This window comes from Sparus aurata, chromosome 1 (genome assembly GCF_900880675.1).
Source record: "Sparus aurata chromosome 1, fSpaAur1.1, whole genome shotgun sequence".
In the NCBI taxonomy this organism is placed as follows: Eukaryota; Metazoa; Chordata; class Actinopteri; order Spariformes; family Sparidae; genus Sparus; species Sparus aurata.
In genome coordinates this window covers 31,703,616-31,728,184 of record NC_044187.1, presented here as the reverse complement: position 1 = coordinate 31,728,184, position 24,569 = coordinate 31,703,616, and the positions used below count along the sequence as shown (strand labels likewise).

The window sequence follows — 24,569 nt, the reverse complement described above, 5'->3', positions numbered from 1 at the left end:
ACTCCCTTCTGATTGGTGCTGCATATGGGTGACGTCAGAAACTGGAATTCCAGCTTTAAGTAGCAATGTACTTTTTCTAGTAGGAGGCTGGAAATGTTCATGGGTGTAGTATGTAAGAATTGACTGAGTGCCAAGTGCTGGTAATTGTAGCTATTTGGCTCAGTTAGCCTTGCAGCTAGCAGTCAGGACTGGGAGCTCGGAGCACAGGGGAAGCGTCTGTGCTCACACCATTAGCTCAGGGGCTTTGGACCAGGACAGTGCTAGCCTGTTAGCATGCTTATGCTCTGCAACACAATACAGATGTCGTAACATCGTAACTGTTATTCACAGTCTGTTGATAATTTCTTACATGTTGCACCTTTCAGGCTCCGAATTATCTGGAACGCAGCATCAGTGCCGCCTCACTGAGCCACCGTAGGCCTTGTTTACAGATCAGTTACGTGATACTTTTTCCCAAGTGAACGCAACAAAACACACATTAGTGAATTTCAATGACACTGTTTATTTATCACCACTTGACCTGTGTGTACGTGTGTGCGCATGTGTGTGTGTGTGTGTGTGTGTGTGTGTGTGTGTGTGTGCGCATCTCACCATGTATTGTCTGTGTGTGTCTCTCCCGTATGATTGTAAAACCTTTGATATCTAGCCTAATTGTGATAGTCCCCCTTCCTGTACATGAACACATATTCTGCTAGTAAAAATACACAACAGGCCAAAACAACTCAACTGGTGTCTTCGCTACACACAACAAGGCCCAGCGTCTGTAAACTGTGAAAAGTAACAATCAAATAAGAACATCAACTTAATCCTTGGTTGGTGTGAGAGGGGTTTGCTTTTTCCACGCTGGAGCGCTCCTCCTCCTCGCTTTGATCGATACAAGTCTTGATTTTGTAGCACTTGGTATTATTAGGTTGAATGACATTGTGAGGTGTAGAAACTAACCAATGGTTACACAGTTTTCAGAAAAAAGTATATTGTATATATATATATATAGTTATATATATAGATTTATATTCATTTATAAGCTTTTAAAATAGCACAGTAAACACTTTGCACACATGATAAAAACCACTGAGTGTGTCTGATTGTTTATGTATAGGCCAATGGCGTCGAGGGAACCACATCCTGGTAAAAGGGTCATTTCACTTTCTCCGCAGTCAGCTCAGGAAGGAGCTCGAGAACCTGTTAGTCGCTAGTTTCGAAATGAGAACATTCATTTGTGATATTTTTTATCGTGGTATAGACTGGACATGTGGATTGTTTTAGTCTCCTTTTTTCCAGTGCATGGGTCTGTTAAAAAAAAAAAAAAAAAAAAAAAAAAAAAAACCCTCCTTCCTGAAGTGGCTAACCTCGAAAGAGGACTGAACCCGTTCTCCGGACCGCGTGTTCCTGTCCGTAACGGTATGTTGGATTACGTTAGAGTCTGCACACTTTAACCACACAGAAAGAACAACAGAAACAAAAAAGAGAAGTTATATAAAGACAGTCAAGTCAAAAAACCGGAGATACAGAATTTATAGTACTGCACATCATCTCTGCTTGTCCCCCTTATCCTTTTTTTTTCTGCGTCTTGTTAAGACCTGTACAACACCTGCTCGCTCTCTTTCTCGCTTGCTGTCTGTCTAATTGTCTGTCTCTCGCTCAGCCTCCTTGCTTTTTTCCCCCCAAACAGTCTCTGTACAGTTGGCTTAGTGGTGACCATAGAAATAGCTAAAGGGTTCCGTGTGACATTGGTTGAAGTTTGTACAGAAACATTAGTTTTTTTTTTGTTGTTTTTTTTTTTCTTCATGTAAACAGGCACACACAGATCTCTAGAGGCTAACTCCTCGGTCCAAAGAAATAACCGAAAAAAAAACAAAACAAAACAAAAAAAAAACACCTCTGTGAGTTGATCGGTCCCTCTTCTTCTCCTTCTTCTTCTTCTTCTTGTTTTGTATTCCTCTGTCCGTTTCGGTTCCTCTCCTCTTGTCTGCTGCTGATGACTTTATAATTTTCACCACATGTCGAGCGTTGCGGGCCTCGGTCTCAGTCCTGCTGAGAGGAATAAGGCCTTGGATTGCTCCTCACATATCTAGAGGTTTACAGCTACTCAGTATTTATCTCTCCTCTCCTCCCCCGGCGACCACCGCCAAGGCTTTGTTACAGTTCGCCACCCGAGATAATGAAGCTTAGCCAAGGTTGCAGTTGTCCAGGTTGCCGTTTGTTTAGTTTTATTTTTCGCTGTCTCTAGCATCAGTGTTGGTGGTCTAGTACAGAAATTCACGCTGTCTCCGACAGGTCCACGTGGAACGAGCTAGCAAATCCTTTTGCGGGCTGCAAAGACAGAGAACACACTCGTTAAGACAAGCGGCACCCCCTCCCCTGAGACTTTTAAGCGACACAAGCGGCTCGAAATACCGTCTCTTGAAGGATACGTGCCACAAAGGACTCCGTGTGAAGTTATTTATATACCCTAGAGGCTGGTCGTCGCAGTGTAATGGTAAAGCTAATTTGGGAATTGGGTAAAAGAAAAAAAAAAAGAAAAAAAACACGTCCATCAGCAAAGATAAATGTTAAAAATTTGGTGGGTATATAGTGCATGCATATAAAATACACACAGCACTAATTGCTTCATTAATTATCTATAAATGGATCATTAAACATTTACGAACCCTTTGTCAAGGCAACCCTGGTGATCAGAGCCTCGCCGAAGCCAGTAGTAGCATGTGCTGCTATTTTTAAAAGTAGAACATGATGCCTATTGGTTAATAGAGCGTCAGCCTCTGGGACTATTCTCATATTTTTTACAGACTGATGAACAACAAAACCTTTTTGCCGTGGCGGCGCGGGGTCAATTTATTTCAACAGACCGGGGAGAACGGGTGAAATCGTAAATCAAAAAAAAAAAAAAAAAAAAAGTCAAATGAAATATAATGAAGTTGTGAGTTTTTGGACCGAGCGAATACGGAGTGCATTTATCCCAACCCTGCGAGGCAAACGAGATGAGCAGACGCGCAGGCAGCTATATTTGGAGCAAAAGAAGGCTCGAGCACCTAAAGGCTAAATACAAATTATTTTTTTTTTCTCACAGACGTGATGTGCGAGAGAAAGATTGCCTGGGTCCTGTTCGCTAACTCGCAAACAAGAGGGAGTGGGGGGGAAGAAAAAACAAAAAACAACAAAGCAGGTTACGGCGCTCGTCTTTTACCTGCAGAGACGGCCCACAGTCAGCATGCAGTATCATGGTGGATGGTGGTTAACATGGTGGTGACTTGACTGGAAATGACTTCTCTACTGAATGTGTATATCGAATCCATTCTCTACCCTAAGAGCTAATAGAATATTCATGTAATGTGGAGCTCGGAAAGCAATTCAAAGCTGCCAGAAGTGTCCTGCCGTCCTCCTCTAAAGGATCTGATTCTGCTTCTTTACAAGCTGGGAGCTCAATTTTATTCCATTGGACATCAATATGTTTCATTCCTCCAAATTTAAGCCCTCCCCGTGGTGTAATAGTTTCCCTCCTTTTTTCCTGCGCACAAACTTGTGCACGTGACTTTTTTTTTTTTCCAAGCGCAGAATCTTGACCTTGGGGTTGAGAAACCCACCTCACCCACCCTTCTTTATGTCAGGTATTGATCCGCAGGCAGGCGAGTATAGATACTCGAGACATCCTTTTTAGAACAAAATGGACCTCAATCCTTGTGAAGAAGGAAGCGAGCGTGGGTTGTGTGTTTCACCTTTGGAGATATTCAGTAGGGAAGTCATCGCGCTCGAGCAAAACTCAGTTGTTGAGCGAATGGAGGAAAAAAAAAAAGATGTCCTTTACAACTACCTTGTGTTCCCTGTCCGTACACTCAAAATCATGTTTTAAACTTCGAACAGCTTTGGATGGTGGGTGTGTGAAGATGTCGGGATTAGAGAGTGTGCTTGTGTCGGTGACCTTTACTTGTATGAGCATCAGATTGGAAAGAATTCCGAGGGGGAAATTTAGAGAAAAGGGAAAAAAAGAAAGAAAAAGGGGCCACAGCAGTTTAACACGAGTCCAATTCAAAAAATGTTCGTTTATTTTGTAATAATATAATCACATGTTTACAGACATTATTTGGGGTTAGGGTGGGGTTAGATTGAATTTGTCAAGGTGGGTTTTGGAGAAGGGGGAGTTAGCAATGATAGGACATTCTTAACATCTGACAAAAGAAACGATAAGTTACAAAATAAAAAATGAACAGTTCAACAAAACTTAAAAGTCGTATCTCTCTAAGAAAAAACTCCTTCAAAATTGAAGAAATAAAAAAGAAAGTTGATGAACAACATAAAAAGTCCAGATCAGAATCGAGAGGCAGATTCATGGTCCCCCTCCTTTAGTATCTGTGCTGGACCAGACCGAAGTCGTAGGGTCCCAGGGAACTTTCATACTGATACTCACAGAGAAAGGTGGGTTTGTACGGTAGGGTCCCCCTATCATACTCTTTCCTCTCTAGCGTGCTGGAGCTGTACTGCTGCTGTTGCTGATGGAGGTGATGGTGAAGGCTGTGGTGTGACTGTGACCTCTGACCGTCCTTGCCAAAGGTGGAGAATGACCTATCGCTGGACGAGGCGGTGGACGAGGTCATGGTGAGTTGCTCGGAGAGGTTGACGGAGGAGGGTACCTCAGTGTCGGGCAGCGTGGCGTCCATGCCGGGGACGTGCAGGTTGCTGCGGTAGTCCGGCCCCTGGCGCCCGTCGGACGGCACGAAGGACGGCATCCAGCAGCGGTCGGAGTGGCCCAGGGCTTTGCACTCCTCCGTGCAGTTGGAGAACAGATCAGCGCCTGAGGAGAGGATACAGATGGAGGGACAGAAAGCGGAGATGAGGCGAGGGGGGGGAGATGGAAGGGTGGGAAATGTGGATGGAAGATTACAGAGATAAGTAAAAGGAAATAAACAAAAAAGAAAAAGACAGAGCATGAGAGGAGAGGCGAGGAGCGGAAAAAGGCGAGATGGAGGTGGAGATGAGAGAAAGGGACCAGAAGAGAGAACATAAGTTAGCAATCATTTGCCAATGTCGCGAGCAGAAAAAGTGCAGCAAAAGCCATTCATCAAACAGACAAGGCCAACATTGATGAAGCGAATTGTTTGTTTTCCTCCTCACCTCATTCATTCCGAATGAAATGTGCAATCAAAGTGATGTGGTGTTGCGAAAACATTTCACCCCCTCTCCACGTCAACATCCTCAGACTCACAATTGATTCCCAAACACCAAGAGACAAACTGCGAATCCATATTCCATCATCCCCGCGCAAAGGAAAAAAAAAAAAACGACAATTATCTTAAGAAACGCGCCACAAAAACCAACAAATTCTCGGCCGTGTGTGTGTGTGTGTGTGTGTGTGTGTGTAATCACGCTCTAATGTCAATCATCCCTAAACAAACCGACGGAGTGCGTAATTGACAGAGAGAGCTGCTGCCAAAAAACAAAACATCAACATAAAAAAAAAGATTAAATTAACATCTGAAATGATATAATAGAATAACACACACACACACACACACACACACATGGCCGGCATGAAAGAGGTACCAGTTATGTTAATTACACTCTCTTAGAAGAGAATAAAGAGAGGAGAGCGAGGGGGAGAGAAGAGTACCAGCGACATTATAAAAAAGGGAAGAGAAAGGAAGAAAGAGACGTGAACTATGATACTATGATGACTCTCATCATCGTAATGAGACTCCGCAGCCATTCTCCCCCCTCGGCGCGCAGATCGGATTTGTAGGTTTGCCAGTTCCCGAGTCAAACTCCCCCCCCCCCAAAAAAAAAAAAGGAGAAAAAAAAAAGGAAACAGGAGGGTGCGGGGAAGCGTCGAAATGGCGGGATCAAAGCAGAAGACGAGCGTTTTATGAGGAGGAGGATAAATAAGGAAACAGGCACGAGGAAAAAAAAAGGGAGAGAGATAGAGAAACAAAGAGAGCAGAAAATCTGTCTTTCCCCGTGGCTGAGGAGGGAGGGAGGAGGAGGGGGGGGTCGGATCAAAGGGTCCACTTACACAAATCTATTCTACCGATCCATTCAACTGATAATGCCACTGTTCATCTATTACTAAAAGCAGACACACAAAAACAATGCAACGTAAGCATGCTCGCCTATAGGTATTAGGCTGCAGAGGGAGATAAGACTGTGCGGAGTGGACAAACACAGAGGAATAATCTTCGAGATGTGTGTGTGTGTGTGTGTGGGGGGGGGGGAGAAGACTTTACACCACCTTTTTATAATCAGAATTGATCAATACGACCACGCAAGTGAAGTCGTATAAAACTTTAATAGCATCTGTCATAATATCAGATGCTCCGTTTGCGTTCAACTTTACCTGCACCTGGAAGGAAAGAGACTAAATCTCGAAACACCAGCCTGTCACAGATTATGGATTATCTCCACCGACAGCCAGAAAGAGGCGAGCGCGGAGTAAAAGGCGTCACCAGTCACGAAAAGCGGCGGCGGCGGCCGTTGTCAAGAGCTTTTCACTTTTTGTTTTTGTTTGTTCTGTCAGACAGGAACGCCGCTGCTCTACTGGTCCGCGCATTTTCAGACATGTTTCTGCAACGTGACGCCAATTTAAGTCTGAGACGAAAATTTAAAAAAACAGTGGAAGAAATGAATACAAAGCGGTGTGTTTGGAAACATTATCGTCGCCGGTCTTCTCGTGACAACCAGGAAAGGGTGTGATTTATATATCTGGACGAAGAAACAAAAAAGAAATGTCTTGCTCATTCTCGTTCTCTCAGCTTGATTTTTGAAAAACGTTGGAAAAAGCGTCCCTTCTGTCCAGTCACTGCAGTCCAGATGAGGAGTCGATTAGAACGTTGATACACCCATACACACTGAGTTCAGCTGTTACAGCGCACAGCAACAAGCTCAGTGTCAGCTACAGCAGGTGCTCTTTGTCCTGGGTTTTGCCCCTCAGGCTACATCAACACCTTCAGACACAAGTGAGGGCTGCAAAATAGAGTCTTAGGCTCTGCCGGTTTTCTCAAATAAGAAGAACTAAAAAAAAAATCACATAAAGTGTGTTTCACTGTTACTGTTAATATTCTCTTAAAAGCCTGTTGAGTAGAGCATCAGTCAGCAATTAGGCGCCGACAGTGCTCATGGAACACAGACGCACACTGCCATGTATCACCTCCATCAAGAAAAACTCAATATAATTTGAAGCAGGATCAGAACAGCAGAGCTGTACGTCGCACTTTTTGGTCTTTTTGTGTTATGCTGCCGTTAATACTGAAAGTGTGCTATTCCAATTTCATCATAATGTCTTCAATATAACTTAAATTTAGCTTTAACCATCAGCGGAAAGAGGAAGTAGATTGATTAATGAGTATAACTGCATTAGTTTAGTTTGCAGCAGAAGAGGGGGTTGATTAGGGCTGGGTATCACCAGGTACCTCGCGATACGATACTATCACGATATTTTGCCCACGATAACGATAATATCACGATACAGCGATTCTGCGATAATCGATATATTGCAAGAAATTTCATCCACGATACATCACGATATCTGTGTCACTGAAAAAATTCAGAATTTATTGACTGCACTGAATCCATTTCACAGGAATTACAAAACATTGTCAATCAATTTCACATGAATGACAGCCAAGTAAACAAAGAGTATATTGCACAGTGTCTCTTCTTAACACACACACTGACTACAACTATCATTAAATATCTATATGTGTGGGTTTCAGAGCTACGTAAACCATTTTTTTAATTTTATTTGGTTGTATACCTATGTTTGGATAAAGATAAAGCTGTCCTCCGAAGAGGGGTTGCGGTGGTGGGCCGAAAAAAAAAAAAAAAAAAAAAAAATATATATATATATATATATATATATATATTTTTTTTTTTTTTTTTTTTTTTTTTTTTTACATTTTTAAATATCGATATTTGGCACCAGTGTATCGATAACGTACCTCAAGACGAAATATCGCGATATATCATAGTATCGATATTTTGGCACACCCCTAGGGTTGATTAAAGGGGCACTACTCGTTTTTTTGGAGAAGAAATCCAAAGTCAGACGTTCAATGCTCACAACATTAATGAGGTAATGATACAAACTCAGATGTTACTTTATCATCTATCTTTTCCATAAGTGAATAAACAAGCTGTCATCAGAGGAAAATAAGGTCCCAAGAACACTGCCTGAAGCCACAGAGGTGGCAGGGTCCGCCACATGTAAACAAAGTAAAACAGTACGAAATTAAGCTAGTTCGGTCGACGTGGATCTCTCTCGTCTGATTGATATCTCGTCATCAAAACCACATAGCGCGCCTTCAAATGAAATGAATAAAAGCAGCAGTTTAGTTTGTTTTCGTCCTCGTCGTGCCCAACCATCTTCTGCAACAAAACAAAAAAATCAACGCTTGAAACTCGACATCATAGAAACGAAAGGAAGGAAGACAGGCGGAAAAATGACAAGGCAAAGTGTTCATCTTGGCCAATCAAAGACCGCACATATTAAAAAAGCTGTCTAAATATGATTCAGTGGCAGAACAGCTAACCTGACATTGCATCAAAACATATTTACGATTGGCGGTAAAATTATATCCGGTGCAATGTAAATATTACACAGCTCATTATTAGCCACAGCGCTGTCAACACATCGTCTGAGGAGCCAGCGCCGTGCCCGAGTCTATTCCTGCGTTCGTGCGCATTGTGTGGATCCGATCGTGTTGCTAATTCAGGCCTCACGGGGAGCGAGACAGGCAACAGAGGCCGCGCCATGGCCAGAGAGCCGGAGGAGCCACGAGGGCTCGCAGACAGGGGACAGTGAGGGGCCAAACAGACAGGGGGAAGTCACAGATTTCACAGACAGAGACAGCAGGCAGGAGTAGCAGCAAGACTGCGGGAACCATAAGGAGGGAGAGGGGAGACCTGGGCAATCGCAGATGGAAAGAGCAATGGCCAGAAAAAAGACGAGGGGGGGACGGGGGGACGGGGGGGGGGGGGGGGGGGGGACCTGGGCGATCGCAGACGGAGGCGAGAGAGGGGTCACACAGAGAGGCTGAGGAATTTGATTAAAGCACCCGAAGTGAAAAGTCTCCAATTAAACGTTGGCTTTTTTTTCATGCACTTTAACCAAAAGAGGAATTGTTTCCAGCCTATCTCCCCCTCTTATCTAACTATCTGTGTGGGGCTGGAGCCGATCCCAGTTTAATAATGAATAAGAATGAATGTATATAATGTACGAAAACTCTGGGATGTAAAACTATGATTAAACTTTCATAGACTTAATTAAATAAACCGAGGATTAACGGCTAAATCTTGCTTTCCTGTGGGACACACGGAGCCTGCAACGGGCTCCAACACTGTTCTGGGTTATTTACTTAAGTAAAACTGCAGAGGAAGAGGCATCGAGGGCAGATAGCTGCATACCAGAGCTGACAGCTGCTTTCTTTGTATTTTATTTTTTTACATATCGCGTTTGATTCGGCAGGTTTTTCTGAATGCGTCTGTTCCACGGAACCGGCACCGGCCTGTGCTTCTGCAGCCAAAGGGGGTTCGTTTGTTTCCTTCACCTCCTTGCACATGTTGCTCGCGGGTCAAGGGCAGCTCTGCGCTCCAGAGGAGTTGGAGAAACTAAAAAAGGAGCGATCTCAGAAAAAGCGCAGAGCGGGGAAGCTACTCCGGAAGATCTATGGGAATGCTAATGCGGATTCTGAGTGGCGTTGGCTTGCATTTGCCCTCCGATTCAACCCAGGAACTAATGTTTATTTATGTCTGTCTTTAAGAGGTTGGGGGGGCGCTTAAATCCCGGCGTTTCTGCTAATTCCCACCTTGCAGTTAGCCTTTAGCCTTTTAATGGACTTTTGGCAAATTAACTTCCTCCTCGGACACATAGGGGTGCTGACCCCACGGCCCTCCAATCAACTCGGTGCCGTTGCGCAGACAAAGCCTTGATGCATAAGCTCCTGCATGCGGAGAGATTTAGGCACAGGTGCAAAAACCCGGAACATGAGTGCAAGTGTGCAGGAAGCGCACAGACGTGCATAAAGATAAAGATACAGTTTTAATGTCAGAGGATTAAGGGGAACCTCGGGTTGCTCCTTATTGCACGCATGTCTGTATGTTATTAAGCAGGCCCATTGTGCTGGGGATATGATTCGCAAAATATAGTCTGCAGCAGTCACTGTTTACCGTACGTCAGGCGCGGAGGAACTCCTGTCACCAGCCTCCGAACGACTCAGTGATTTTTATTTATTTTTTATTTTTTTTATTATTTCGTTTTTTTTCTGCCTGCCGGCTCCCTCTTTAAAAGAAAAAAAAAAAAAACAGCGACATCAACACGTATGTTTGCAAACACACACTCCGCCCTTAAAAATACTCCTCTCTCGGCGCGCAAAGATATGTAAATGTACACAAGTAAACAGACAGACAGGCCATGACACCACATGACGCCCAGTGGCTGTTGATTCCCCGTGAAGCACCTTTTCTTCCTCGGGCGGGAAGCAAAACAACAACCAAAACAGTGACTGGCAATGACAGGCCCTGCCAGCAGCCCTATCTCTCATCGTGACCTCATCTAGGCAGGAAGAACACACACACACACACACACACACACACACCCCCATGCAAACGCTCGCTCACACAAGCACACACACACATGGGGGAGATGTAAGCAACGCAACACAATGCAAACACAATCTACTTGCTAATAAGCAATCAGCACGTCTGTTCAGTTTTTTTTTTTGTTTTTTTTTTTGCTGCTGCTTCTTTTTTCTTCATTACATCTCAGAGTGTTTCCGAAATCCCACGTCGCTGTGATTTGACTAATTGCGCTGCCTGACATACATCCAGCAACTGGGAGCGGGGAAATGAGGGGAAAACAAATCCTGGGAAAACACAAGCCCCGCGTTTCGAAATCACTTTTGCCGGGTATCTATCCGCAGTCGTTTCCCTCCCCGACAGTCTGTCTCCCCCTCCCTCCATCTCTATTAGTCCCTCTGTGTGTCTTTTTCTGTCTCTTGTTATTTTCTCTAACATTTAATCCTCTCTGCCCGTCTCTCTCTCTCTCTCTCTCTCTCTCGCTCTCTCAAAAAAAAAAAACAACAACACTCCCCGTGCCCCAGGTGGAGGGTGTCTTCTATCCATACCTCTGTTTTTTATCTTGTCCTCCCCTGTTCCGGAGAGAATGCAGACACACGAAACGTCAATATTTGGACAGCAGCTCAGGACGGCAGGGGAGCAGCATGGCTCCGCTACACGAGTTGGCCGGCGAGGGCTGCGATGAGTAAACCGGAGACCTCACAGGGGCTAAAGTAGAGCGAGGTGGTTTCCCGCCACATCCAGTAATGACAGACAGAGAAATTGCCCTGAGTCTCTTAGAAACAGCTACCATTTTTCGATGTTTGTTACGTGTCAGCCGGGCCGGGGAGGGAGAGCCCGGATGGCCGCCTGCCCTGACGGTGTCCGTTTGATTAATATGGCTCCTTAGATATTGTTAGAACAAAGGGTCTGGATGACCACTGATTATTGATCTCCGGTTTGCACGCCTTGCGTTACTCTTAAAATGCAACGAGCTATTACAGAAAGGCTGGCCTAGACTATGACTCAGACGAAACAGACTGGACCACTGAGACCTCCTTACTGCACCATCTTGGCTCAGGGTGGTTCTGGTTTATCACAACTCAGGTATTATTTTCTTCATTTTTGCCGTCATTTCCCTCAGTTAAAATGCGCACCATGCAGTTTTAGGTTAAAAAAATTGTAATCAGAAGAGAAAGGTCTTCATTGACTGACTCTTTTATGCCTTAACATACTAAATATTGAAACCCTCTTCAGAAGATGACTGAATAAACCGACTACACCTTAAAGGACAGCACAATTGCATACTGTTTCACTGTGTCTATATGTGGCGGACCCTGCCACCTTTTCTAGCTTCAAACAGTGTTGTGGGGGCCTTATTTTCCTCTGGGAACAGCTTGTTCATTCCGCTATGGGAAAAATGCACAATGTGATAAGAAAATAATATCTGAATTTGTATCATTACCTTTTTAATTTTCTAAATATTCAAAGTTTGAATTTCTCCTCCAAAACTGCATAGTGCCCCTTCATACACTGACACTGCAACAGAGTCAGAGGGGTTGGGAAAGCTAACAGGCTAGCTAGGTTTACCAAAACTGTATTAGCAACTTTCTTCAAGACAAGCACATTAATATGACCAAAATAAAGGTGGAGTGAGTCAATTTTGTTGCGCATGAGAACACTTGAGCCCTTTTATGTCCCACCCCCTCTCCTCTTTGCTCTTTGGTTAGCTAGCTGGTTGCAATAGATCGAGCGCCCACAGATCGAGTTGCTAAGTAGCTAATGTTCCATTTCCCATCCGGCTTTCTCTTAATTTGAAACACGCTGTTTCTGTTTAAAATGCTTCGTGTCAGGGGACATATCTGTGTTCGTTCTGTGGTGTCAGTAGTGGCTTGTGCGAGTTACAACTGGTTTAGAAGGAGGTTAGCTCGGTCGTAAAACATAAAACAGCATATGTCATCCAGAAACTGCCTTTTTGCTGCATTTGCATGTAAGAGAAGAGCTTTAGACATTCATGTGAAGATTATTCTCATTTGTGATGCAGTGTTTGGATGTTCATTAAGTTATTAATGTCAGAAAGTAAGGCAGCTAACGAGCACTAGCATCATTAGCTTACTAGACGCTAGCTCAGTGGCCTCAAAGTAATTTAAGAGACATGTGTGATTGATATATACGATATTTTGTTGGTGAATGCTTTCAGGGTGAGCGCTGCTGTTATGTTGTTACTGGCTTATCTTCGGCTGTAACCCTGAGTTTAGAAGGAAGTTAGTGCAGTCTGGATGGCAGCAGGGAAGCTCCCGTTCACCCAACAACAATTTCTCAGTCGCATTTGTGGCACCATAACATCATCTGGCACCTGAAGAGAAGCGGCCCTTATTCAGCGTCTAACATTTGGCCGATGAGGGTGTTTGATTAAAACCTGTAAGTTTTGTAGTCGTAGTAGTGTCTTGCACTGCCGGGCTTATATAAACGCGCTGCAGCGTCCATCAATCCCAGCAAGGAAGTGCACGAAAAGTGGAAATCCATTGTCAGTAGCATGCTCTCTTGTGTACTTACGTGATGCAAATTCAAAAAGTGATGTTGTTTATGTTCTCTATCGGTCTCTACCAGTCACAGATCTTGACATGATAGCCTATTTCGTGTTGTTTTTGTTGTTGTCGCTGTGGGAAGTATGGCATGGAGGGAGCAGATGCACACTGACACTCTCTGGGAAGGAACGATGATATGTGTGTTACTCATCGCGGACAAAGCATGTTTAGAACTCCCAGGAGCTCGTCTTACCGCCTGAAGTTCAACTTCAGGAATACATATCCAAGGCCCCTCTTTGAGGCCGTGACAATACATCTTTTTCGTATTTCCATCTTGTGTTTTTCGGCAGATTTGAGGTGTATTCATACGGGTTCTCACAGAGAGTGAAGGAGGCTTGTGTCCCCCTTTTCATCCTTTTCAGGGCTGGAAACACTCAGGCCCATTCAGTTCATAGAGAGAGCGCAGCCTATTCATACCGAGAACACATTCATCTCGACACTCGACAAGACGCATATTGGTAATCATTACATTACACGTGTATTGTAATTCGTGTGTGAGTGCGCTGAAGTGAACGCACTCCCTCCACCTTCACCGAGTTATACAAAAAGCTACGTTTTCTACATGCAGAGCGCCAGAAAAGACTGGAAGCGGTCAGGTCAATTAGTGAATCAAACCGATTGATCCTCCCCCTTTTTCTCTGCCGTGACTGCTGTCGATATCCAACGAGCCAGTCGGCTCAGAAGTGGCGACATCTCCACCTGTTGCAATGCAAATTGATTTTTCTTTTTAACGAGGCTGTGGTTTTTTTGGTTTTAGTTTTATTTATCCTATTAGCCATAATAGAATTGTACTGTCTCATGTCACACTGAGATACTTTTCCCTTGTTTATGTTAATGCCGACAAATGAGTTCCAGAGGCCTGAGTGCAGCTTACTTGTCGTGCATTTTAACTATGTCAGCCCCCCCGTTAGAGGAAGTGTTCTGGTCTCATTACTGCTGATTGAATGACATTTGCCTCTCTCGCGATTCGCCGTTTCTTTGTTTTGTCCTTTCTTGATGGCGGAACTGAGAAATCTGTGGGTTTGCGCAGTTTTGGGTTTTTTTTTTTCGGGATAAAACGAGCAATTTTGACACATCACTTCCGACTCTGGGAAGCATTTGTTTTCCGTTTTTTTTTTTTCTCCCCCTGTGTTCTGACACATGATAAGCAAATTGATGATGAAAATTATTGTTAGCTGCAGCCTTAGTCTCGCAAAATCGCTCTTGACTGCTGAGCCGAAGATGTTTACTCGACTGAAAGGGTTTTCTGTGGAGTGACCTCTCTTTACGCTTTCTAGTTTAGTTTCGTCTGTTATTTCATCGCCGTGCGAGCAAAGTTATTGTCTTTTGCGAACATTCAGCCTTTTGAGGTGAGGTCCCTCCGTTCCTTTCATTTTTGTGGGCTTTTGAAGGACAAACCTGAGACCTTCTTCATGTTCTCCCTTGTCTCGTCAGTATCCGGGGCCTGAGGGGAGGGTGTCTCAAAACCACGTACGCTAAATTCCCTCTGACAGCTCCCTGACATGGCAAACGGCAACACGGTGCCCGCCACTAATTCATAATCAGCCATCTAATACACCGTCGCCGCAGTGATTTAATTGTCCCATTTGTCACGGCTGTTGTTCTCACCAAAACAAACGTCATGACGATCATCATTTCCAGTCGTCCCAGCCGTCACGCAGCCTTCCGCGGCTGATCGAAGGATCCTCAGATGTCACTTTTTTTTTTTTTCTCTTTTTTTTTCCCCCGCTGATGAATATTCTATCCTCTCTTATCTGTCACCGTTTTTGTTTTGCTCGCTCACTCTCGCTGCCACCTCCTATTAGGAAGATGAGGGGAAATAACGAGGAAAACAGTGTCTAATTTGAATCAAGCGGCCTAAAATAAAATAGCTCGGTTGGATGGGGCTGGGGGTGGGGGTGAGGGAGGGAGGGAGGGAGGTAAAAGGTGTGGTCGTCAGTCAGTGGTGCTCCTGGCTCCTGACGCAGCGGTGTCTCACTCCAGACGCGCCGCTCTCAGGAAAGGAAAAAAAAAAAATCCATTCGCCCACTTTTTTAAAGGTATCTGCTGATACCCCAGCCTCACAGGCAGTGTCCCTTTGATTTAGAACCGCGTCAGGAGACTTATTTTCTAAAGTGTCAGACGAGCGGCCGAGCGGGAAGCTACGGCAGGTGTAGTTGATGATATGCCAACTGGAAATGGTTTTTCCCCCTGATTTGAAATATTCCGAGGTGCGCCCGAAAAAAGAGAGAGGGGGGGGGAGGGTGGTTGGAGAGGTTGGCGGCGCGCGTCCCGTGAGGAAACCATGCCTCTAACCCTCCTTTGATAATTGCTATGCAAAGGTTCTAGAAATGAATTACTGATCAGCCGAGTGTTGCGGAGAGCCAACGTGTGGGGGAGACAGAATGAAGGATGAGACCCCGCCACAAACCCTGGAAGAGAATATGTGAGCGCCTCTTTCTCTCTCTCTCTCTCTCACTCACACACACACACACACACACACACACACACACACACACTAGAGAATGCAAATATGTATACTGTTGGCACTCGCTTAACATATGTGCGTGTGTGTGTGTGTGTTTATGTGTGTGTGTGTGTGTGTGTGTGTGTGTGTGTGTGTGTGTGTGCGTGCGCAGAAACCCATATAAATACACGTGGTCTATACATAGCCTTGGCTCAGCGTGGCTCTTCATGGCATCTTCATGAAAAAACCGAAGCACATGCGCTCAGCTTAAAACCCTCGCTTGGTGAGCGCACACAGCAACGTGGACAAACACAGTGTTGCAACCCACACCTAGATGAGCAGCGGCATTCTAATTCCTATATTTACACAGGGAATAAATCACAGAGAGAGAGAGAGACAGAGAGAGAGAGAGAGAGGCAGATGAACAATAGGTGTGCCTATATAGAGATGATATACAGCTGGCAGCGTGCCAGGCACCAGCTACCACTCTCTCCTCTCCAACTGAATCTCATTTAAGCTTCCTTGAGTGCCGTCTCCAAGGAAAACTCCTTTTCAACGCAGACATCATCGCCCAGCCCTTGTTTTGTTTTTTTGGGGGTTTTTTTGTATTCCTCTCCCACACACGCGAGCGGGATTACATACAGGTATCGTGCACACGCCGCCCACACGTCCAAATCAAACAGCGGCATACCTTTACGCCCACGCGTAATGGCGCACGCGGTTTGGGTTCTGGGTTCGTTTGTTTTTTTCTTTAAAGACGTCTTGCGCAACACAAGAGTCCCTCCGTTCCAAAGCACCGGTCGTGTGATATTACCTCCCGTGGAGTGGTAAGCTGTCCCCCTCTCTAAATCCAACACGCGGAACAAGCGTCGGTTCCCTCGTGTGGAATGCGGAGAACGGCACCAACTTGGTGCGCTCCCTTCCCAGGCCAGCGCCTGACGAGCAAGCTCGGAGCCAAAACGGAGCTGAGGAGACGCGCTTGTCGGTGCGCCATTACGTGTTCTGAAGCGCACTCGCAGGCCGGAGCGCCGTGTCAGGGCCGATTCCTCACTCAGGTCTGAGGTGAAAAGACTGGAATGCGCATCACGTATTCATGCAACCTACACTCCTTGTTATCCCGTCTCTTCCCTCTGTATCTCTCTCTCTCTCTCTGCTCTGAATTGCAAAAGTGTTTTTTTTTTCTTCTTCTCTTTTGAAAAAAAAAAAAAAAAAAAAAAAAAACAGCCGACAAGTCGACATGGCTTTGCTGCATTCTTGATGCAGGAAGAAAGCGTGTTTCTCCGTGTTCTGCGTGACGCGCCTGGCACAGCCTGACCTCAGCACCCCGTGTCATCAGCGAGGGGGCAGGTGGTGACACGACCGCTCACTGCCGCCGCGTCATTAGTAACGCCAAACACCGCAGATCCTGATGGAGGACCGCTCACTCTTCCTAACAACACCTATCCGATCCCGCTTTATTTGTATTCCCAGCGCCGGTGTGATATTTGGCAGGCTCCGGTCTAGACAGGGGGGGCCCTGCGCTAGCCGTGCCGAACAATCCGTCAGAAGGGAAAAGGGCAATTCAATATGAAATGAGATTTTGTATTGCTCCACTTTTTGTCTGACTCCACGTTGATCAATAAACAGGTACTAACCTAATAGAATTTTAGAGAGAACAAGAGGGGGAGGCTTATGTTAAGGCCCGACGCCCCGTCAAAGACAAATCCACCGCGCTGTAAAGTGTGGAGGAGAAAGACGAGAGCCGGCAAATAAACCTGAAGCGAGCGTGTGCGCGCGCCGAGGTGGGGAGGGGGGGGGGGGGGGGGGAACGTTCCCTCATTCCAAACACCTCACCGTCACCTTTAGTTATGGAGGTGGAACCACGGAGCGCACAAGCTGCTAATGTGCTCGATCAGCTGAACCTCTCACCAACAAAGGCGGCGCTTTACGCCGACTGCGAGGCTGATTGAAATGCATCTCATTATATCAATTTAGCCTCCATAGCTTGTCTCTTCGATGACTGCGCCTATTGATCGGTGCCACTAAAGCGCTACAGGGCCCTCACACCGAGTCGCTGTCCTTTCAGCACCGCTCTGTGACGCAGCAGCAGCAGCAGCAGCAGGGTTTAGCGACAGACGCGGAGAGAGAAGAGAGGCAGAGACAGAGAGGAAGAAGAATTCCCCTCCTATTTTTTTTTTCTCTTTCTTTTTTTCCCCCCTTTCCTCCTTTTCACCCGGGTGTGAAATACAATCAACGCCTCTGGGGCCTGTTCATGCCAGCCAGCCAGCAGCGCCGGAGCCCGGGCCTCCGCACACTCTCAAATTAAGGAAATTAAAAGTCACCGATGCGCACCAGCAATTCAGCATTATCAAAATTCACAACCGCAAACACACACTATGGAAACAGATTAGGGGGACTGTGCGTGTGTGTGTGTGTGTGTGTGTGTGTGGGAGGGAGGGAGGGAGAACTCACCGGCCGAATGACCCCGGTTGGTGGCGTCGTGGTCACTGTCGCCCTGCTCGCTGTCGCCGTGACCGCTGTCTTTGGAGCTGACGATGTCCGCCTCTTGGAACGCCGAACTGGGGAAGAGGGAGAGGGGAGAGCATCGACACGCGAGGTTAGTGGGGGAGACGAAGGGAGAGGAGCAGGGTGGGAGTCAATGAGGGGCAGAGAGAGGGGGAGAGGAAAAAAAGGGGGGGGGGGAATCAGAAATCAACACCACATTAATACAGTCACGGTGGCCGTCAGGAGTCTAAATTGGATGTTACACATGGCATGTAATGAAATCCAGCATTAGAGCTTTAATAGGCGCTGCTCTGTCAGTTACGGGACTGATGCCAAATTGAAGATGAACGTTATGGACACGTTGGGAACCATGTAGCCTCTCAAAGCCACAATTAACGATGCGGAATATACAGGATTCACACGGATGGGTGTAATATTCAATTTTATTGATATGTGAACAGGCTGAGGTTCCACGAGGCCTATTGGTTGTTATAGGTCCTCCGGTCGCGGACGGTATGTGGCTCAGTTAGGTATTGCACATCGTTAATAATAATAGTGTGTGTGTGCGTGTGCGTGTTTTCTTCGCTACCTGTTGACACGTCTTGGTCTGTCCACCAGATAGCTGAGTTCTGCTCGTTGGTGTTTCGTCTGGAAAAAAAACAAAAACCCACAGAGAGACACACATTCAGAGCCCAGAAGACACTTCATGATTAAGTACAGAAGAGGAAGGGGTTACGCTACGTGAGAGGATCGTGGCTGAGCGCGCGTGTGCATACATCTGGCTGTCAAACGTGTTAAGTGTGTCAGAGGGAGCCGCGCGCCGACGGTGCGCGCATCCACTTGGTGAAGCGAGTGGGCGAGAGAGGAGACGGGAGCAAGGGAAGAGTGGGTTAGGAGAGGCGATTGAATGCGTAAATGATTGAGCCGCCCGATGCTGAAACTGAACAACCTTTGTTCACGGTGCTGCCGTGCTGGGTCGTGCGCGGAATACTTAACGCGCAGCAAAGGCGAGGCTGTGACTGGCTGTCTGGACGCGCTCCAGCCACACTGCAATCAACAGAAAAGCCCCCCCCCCCAAAAAAAAGGCCGTGCGCAAAGTTAGTCACTCCTCTTCTCCCTACTTCTGGTAACATTGTATAACCTTTACTAAGAAATACCAACTTAACATTTCCAGGGCTGAAGCAGGGCCCGCTGATGTAACCAAACGATCACATTACGCACAGAGATGCTCTCTCTCTCACCGGGAGAAGTTTCTGACCATTTTTCTAAGGATTTCTTTTGACGCACAGGTAACCCAAACGTTCGAAAACTGAGAAGTAGACTGTGCACGCGTGCGCGCTTGTGTGTATACATTTATATATCGGATAGACTAAATGAATAATGGCCAAAACTGCGTTCCAAACGCGAAATTTTACAAAAAAGAAATGCGACTGACTGATTGACTGATAACATCAGTACTTTCTGGCCAAACACCAGCCCGTTGCGCACGACATAAAGGTTGATCTGACAGCGCTCTATCGCGAATAAAACTAAAAGGCCACATGAGATTTCCCAATTGACACGTCCAATCACCATTACGCATGACAATGATTAAAGGCCACGGAGCAGAACAGCCGAGTCAATATCTGATGGCCCCTTCCATCCTCTCTGTGACTTTTGCTGCGCGTGACCTGCATGGATAAACACACTTTGACATGAAGCAGAGGCGGCGGCTGATTTCTGGAGGATCCTTAAAATGAGGTTAACCACTTTGTGCACTATTTATTACAATCTGATGTGGAGTTCTGCGGGAGCCGTGGGCGACAACCGCTGATTCAGCCTTCTCTTACCTCATTAGAGAGAATACTGCCGTTGGATATGATGTCCGGTTGTTGGTCACTGTAACCCGTGACTATGGCGCCGCAGGGGTTGGTGTGGTCCGTGTCAGTGCTGCGGGTCGGGCTGCACGGTTTCAGGAACATCAGATCCGTTTTGGCGGACTCCGGTGTCAGACACACCTGGTAGCAGTAGGAGTTCTGGTTCTGGTGGTGGTGGGAGCCGAAGCCGCCTCCCACGCCGCCCACACCGGACTCCTCTACGGGCACCTGCCCCACGGGCCCGACCCCTGACGTCACGTTGGTGCTCTGAACTAACATGATGTCGGATTTGCTCAGCTTCTTCTGCTTCCGGCCGCGGGCCTGCCTGCTGCAGCACGAGCTGCAGCACATACAGCAGTCGCCGGCCAGCAGGCACGTGTACAGGTTGAGCTTCTTGTCCTTTTGGCAGCGCACGGCCAGCACGATCATGGCCAGCAGGAAGATGAAGGACACGGAGCCCAAGGCGATGATGAGAATGAGGGTGAGGTCGAGGGAGGTCTCCTTCGCCTTGGAGGCCGAGCCGCGATCCCCGCTGCGGCCTTCGACCACGCTGTCCACTAACATCACGCTCACACTGGCCGAGGAGGACAGAGGGGGCTGCCCGTGGTCCCTCACTTCGATCAGCAGGTCGTAGTAGCCCTGCGGGTCCCGCTTGGGAGAGATCCTGCGGGCTGTCCTCAGCTCTCCTGTCCTCCAGTCCATGCGGAACATCCCCATCTCGTTGCCCCGCAGGATGCTGTAGGACAGCCGTGCGTTCTCGCCATCATCCGCATCCATGGCAACGATGCGGGTCACCAGGTAGCCGGGCTCCGCGGAGCGCGGCAGGTGCTCTTTGGCTGTGCCGTTCTTACCGATGGGGGCTATTACAGTGGGAGCGTTGTCGTTTTGGTCGACTATGATCACATTTACAGTGGCATTGGAGAAGAGCTCAGCGGCACCAGAGTCTTTAGCCTGGACCATGAAACTAAACTCCTTCAGCTGCTCGTAATCAAAAGAGCGCAGCGCGTAAAGGTAGCCGGTGTCCTGGTTTATGGACACATAGGTGTCCACGGACATGCCCTGTATGTCACACTCCAATATGGAGTAGGTAATAAGAGCGTTCTGTCCTACATCAGGGTCCAAAGCGCTCACAGCGTGGATGAAAGCACCGGGCACATTATTCTCAGTCACATACACATCATAAACCGCCTGCGTAAAACGGGGCGCGTTGTCATTCTCATCGGAGACGTGCACTTTAATGGACTTGCTGGTGGCGAGCGAAGGCTGACCCTTATCTTTGGCCACCACGGTGATGGTGTAGGCGTCTGTGTTCTCTCTGTCCAGCGGCCCGTCCGTCACGATGGTGTAGTAGTTTTTAAAAGAGGATTTCAGCTTGAAAGGGACGTCTCCTAAGATCTCGCAGCTCATGTGTCCGTTCTCGCCGGAGTCCCGGTCCGAGACGCTGAAAAGTGCGATCACGGTGCCCGGGGCGTCCTGCTCGCTTACGGATTCAGTCACAGTACTGAAACCGATCTCCGGTGTGTTGTCGTTCACGTCCACGAGTTTGACCAGCACTTTGCAGTGCGCGGGGACCGCGTTAGCTCCCAGATCTTTCGCCTGGACGTAAATCTGGTGCGTACTGCTCTCTTCGTAGTCCACCTCACCCGCCACCTCTATCCTACCTGTTCTGGCATCGATGTTGAATAAGTCCTTTATCCGCGGGGCGTTGTGGTTGCTGAAGGAATAAACTATCTCCCCGTTCTGTCCCTCGTCAACATCCGTGGCGTTGAGCTGGATAACCAGAGTGCCCACGGGCGAGTTTTCCCGCAGGTTAACCGAGTACACAGTCTGGTCAAAGGTGGGCGCGTTATCATTCGAGTCCAGAACTTTAACGACCAGCAGCGCCGTCCCGGTCCGCTGCGGGATGCCCCCGTCCACCGCCGTCAGCACGTAGCGGTGCACCGCCTGCTGCTCCCTGTCCAGCGACTTCTCCAGCACCAGCTCCGCGAACTTGTTCCCGTCGCTCTGCGTCTGCACGTCAAGGTAAAAATAGTTATTATTCGTTATGGCATATGTGCTGAGCGCGTTCGTGCCCACGTCCGGGTCGAATGCGTTCTCCACCGGGAAGCGGGTCCCGGGGATGGCGCTCTCCGATATCTCCACGGAAATGTCGGTCTCGGGAAAGCTGGGCGGATTGTCGTTGATATCCATCACCTCGATCTCCACGCGAAAGAGCTCCAGCGGGTTCTCCAGAAACACCTCCAGGTGCAGTAGGCACGGGATGGTCTGCTTACAGATTTCTTCCCGGTCGATTTTCTCCTTCACCAGGAGCGCACCGTTCTCCAAGTTCACCTCCAGATAAGGTGTTCGTGAACTAGGCACCGTCTGAAAGCGGCGAGCGGAAAGTTTGGTAATGTCCAGCCCCAAATCCTCTGCGATATTCCCAACCACGGAGCCCGGCTCCTGCTCCTCTGGCACGGAGTAGTGTAGCTGGGAGACAGCTCCATCCAGGATGGAGAGCAGGAATATTAACCGGATCATCTCCTCTCCCTCTCACAAAGTGCACTTCAAGACGGGGGGGAAAAAAAAAAAAAAGTGTTATTCCTTTTTCTTACAAGAAACGAGCATTTCCCATCAGCTCTGTCCGTAAAAAGGCAGTGAAATAAACAGCAACAAGGCTGTCCGACTGCGAAATTCCTCTCCTCTGCCTCGGGTCACTGGGACATTGTGTCGTTTCAGCTGTGAGAAGCACAGCCATTTGATCCGAGCTCCTCTGTTTTAATCAATTCTGCACCGGTCTGTGAGTTTTGGCGTCAGCGCAAACATTGCGGGCTGGAGCCAGGACGCATAGCCAACACTCCCTGTGCACAGAACAGACTGCCCCTTCTTCACATAAAGTCACACAAAAGCACGGGAAATTCCACACGAGCGGGGAAAAAAAGAAAACAAGGTAAAAAGAAAAAGCCTCCTGTTAACGCACCGCGGAAACCTCCGACAAATGCAACTTGTGAATAAAGACTGGCGAATAACAGGACTTTCTCTCTATCTCTCTCTGCGAGGATGTAATCACTGCGCCTAAGCGCTCAAAGCGGATGATGTTCTCAGCTCGGCTTCTGTAAGGCGAGTGTGAGCAGCGGGGTTGGTTTTGCGCACAGCTCCTTTCCCCACCAGCCAATGGTATTCTCAAACACCGGGTGTAATGGCACCTGATTGGGGCTCCGCGACGCCAGCCAGAGCGCGCATCGGGCCCTCACAACAAAACCAGTTAAGTGCCGCTGCGCTCCTCTCTCCTCCTCTCTCCTCCTCTCCTCTCCAGGCCCCAGCCTCAGTTGTAGCAGGGAAATTAAATGTTTTTTTTTTCTTTTCTTTTTTTGTACGCGTCCAGTGAATTAAGAAAGTCGAATAATAGCGGGTGACAGTTGGCATCGACGGGGATGTGTGCAGAAAACGAGAGGGCGACTAGTTTAGATCATTGTACTGCACAATCTGACCATGATTCTATTTTCTCCACGGTGGCGAAAGGCTTTTCAATTTGTTTGTTTTTTTTATTTATTTATTTTTTGCTCAATTAAAGAAAGAACGACTCCCGTGAGGTTGGCCTTGACGCAATTATTTTTCAACAGTTTGCTATTAAAGCCGCGCTCTGATACCAACGCGTGAGTCAGAATGGAGCAACAACCAAAAGAGAGAGAGAGAGAGAGAGAGAGAGAGAGAGAGAGAGAGAGAGAGATGCCCACAGCCAAAGACCACCATGTAAAAAAGAGCGTGCGCAAGTAAAGACAGCAAGTGACGCAATACCCCCACAGTGCCACGGCCGTCCTCTCTCTCTCTCTCTCTCTCTCTCTCTCTCATATTCTGCCCTGATGTGTGTTTATACCAGAGAGAGAGAGAGAGAAACAATTTCAAACAAAGTAATATCTCCAGTGTTTTTCTTTTTTTTCTCTCTTTGGTGCGGTGTGAGCGTCGTCGTGTGATCCCCGGTTCCATCAGAGGATCAGGACTCACACATGACTTCCTTTAATTCAGTGTAATGAAGCTCGATGCTTTAGTCCTACCGTGTTGCTAATAGCCCGGAGCCTATTAGTTCCCCTATCTTCCCATTCTTATCATTAACCCCCCCTTCTCTTCACGCGCTGGCCCTAACTGAAATGCACTTGCATCATGCGCTGATTTAATTCATAAAGCATAAATTAAATATGCAAATGGGGGGTTGGGGGAGTTATGGAGCCGCGGAATAGTGGGGGTCTAACTACTTGCGCGGCATTCGGAGGGATGATGACAAAAAGATGAAAACGAGCGTAATTGAAGCTAATTAACATAAGTCTGTAATTCCGAATGTAATAGACGGGAGCGCAACAATGTCGGGCCGTAATGCAAAGCGACGTGGCCATTGTGCGCCGGATTAAACAGCGAGTGATTCGGCGATTCTGCATCTCGCCATACAAGTCAGAAGAAACAAAGAGGAGACGTTGGATGAATTTCCACCCATGTCTGAGCCGGAGCTGTGTGACTGAATCGAGCTGACACCGGAGTCGGATCTCTCTCTCTCTCTCTCTCTCTCTCTCCTCTCCCTCTCTCCCCCTCTCTGTCAGGGTGTTACAGAGACCAACGTCGCCCCCTCGCGTCTGCCCTCTTTCCCTTTTTTGGAAAAAAAAAAAAAAAAAAAAAAAGCTAAAG

The 24,569-nt window shown here is 47.3% G+C and overlaps 1 protein-coding gene across 3 annotated transcripts; it reads right to left on the bottom strand.

The window, feature by feature from the left end:
* Positions 1-482: 482 nt before the first annotated feature.
* pcdh10a (protocadherin 10a) lies at positions 483-23,031 on the bottom strand. Of its 3 annotated transcripts, none has more exons than XM_030424883.1 (5): positions 19,887-23,031; positions 18,647-18,705; positions 18,025-18,131; positions 4,406-4,789; positions 483-2,313 (listed from the first exon to the last, which is right to left on the bottom strand). In XM_030424883.1, exons 1-5 carry the CDS (start codon positions 22,431-22,433, stop codon positions 2,294-2,296), a joined length of 3,117 nt encoding a protein of 1,038 aa, XP_030280743.1. In that variant the 5' UTR covers positions 22,434-23,031; the 3' UTR covers positions 483-2,293. The 3 variants fall into 3 exon arrangements, with proteins under 3 accessions (XP_030280743.1, XP_030280751.1, XP_030280735.1); XM_030424891.1 differs by having other exon boundaries at positions 4,629-4,789; XM_030424875.1 differs by lacking the exon at positions 483-2,313 and having other exon boundaries at positions 2,523-4,789.
* Positions 23,032-24,569: the final 1,538 nt, after the last annotated feature.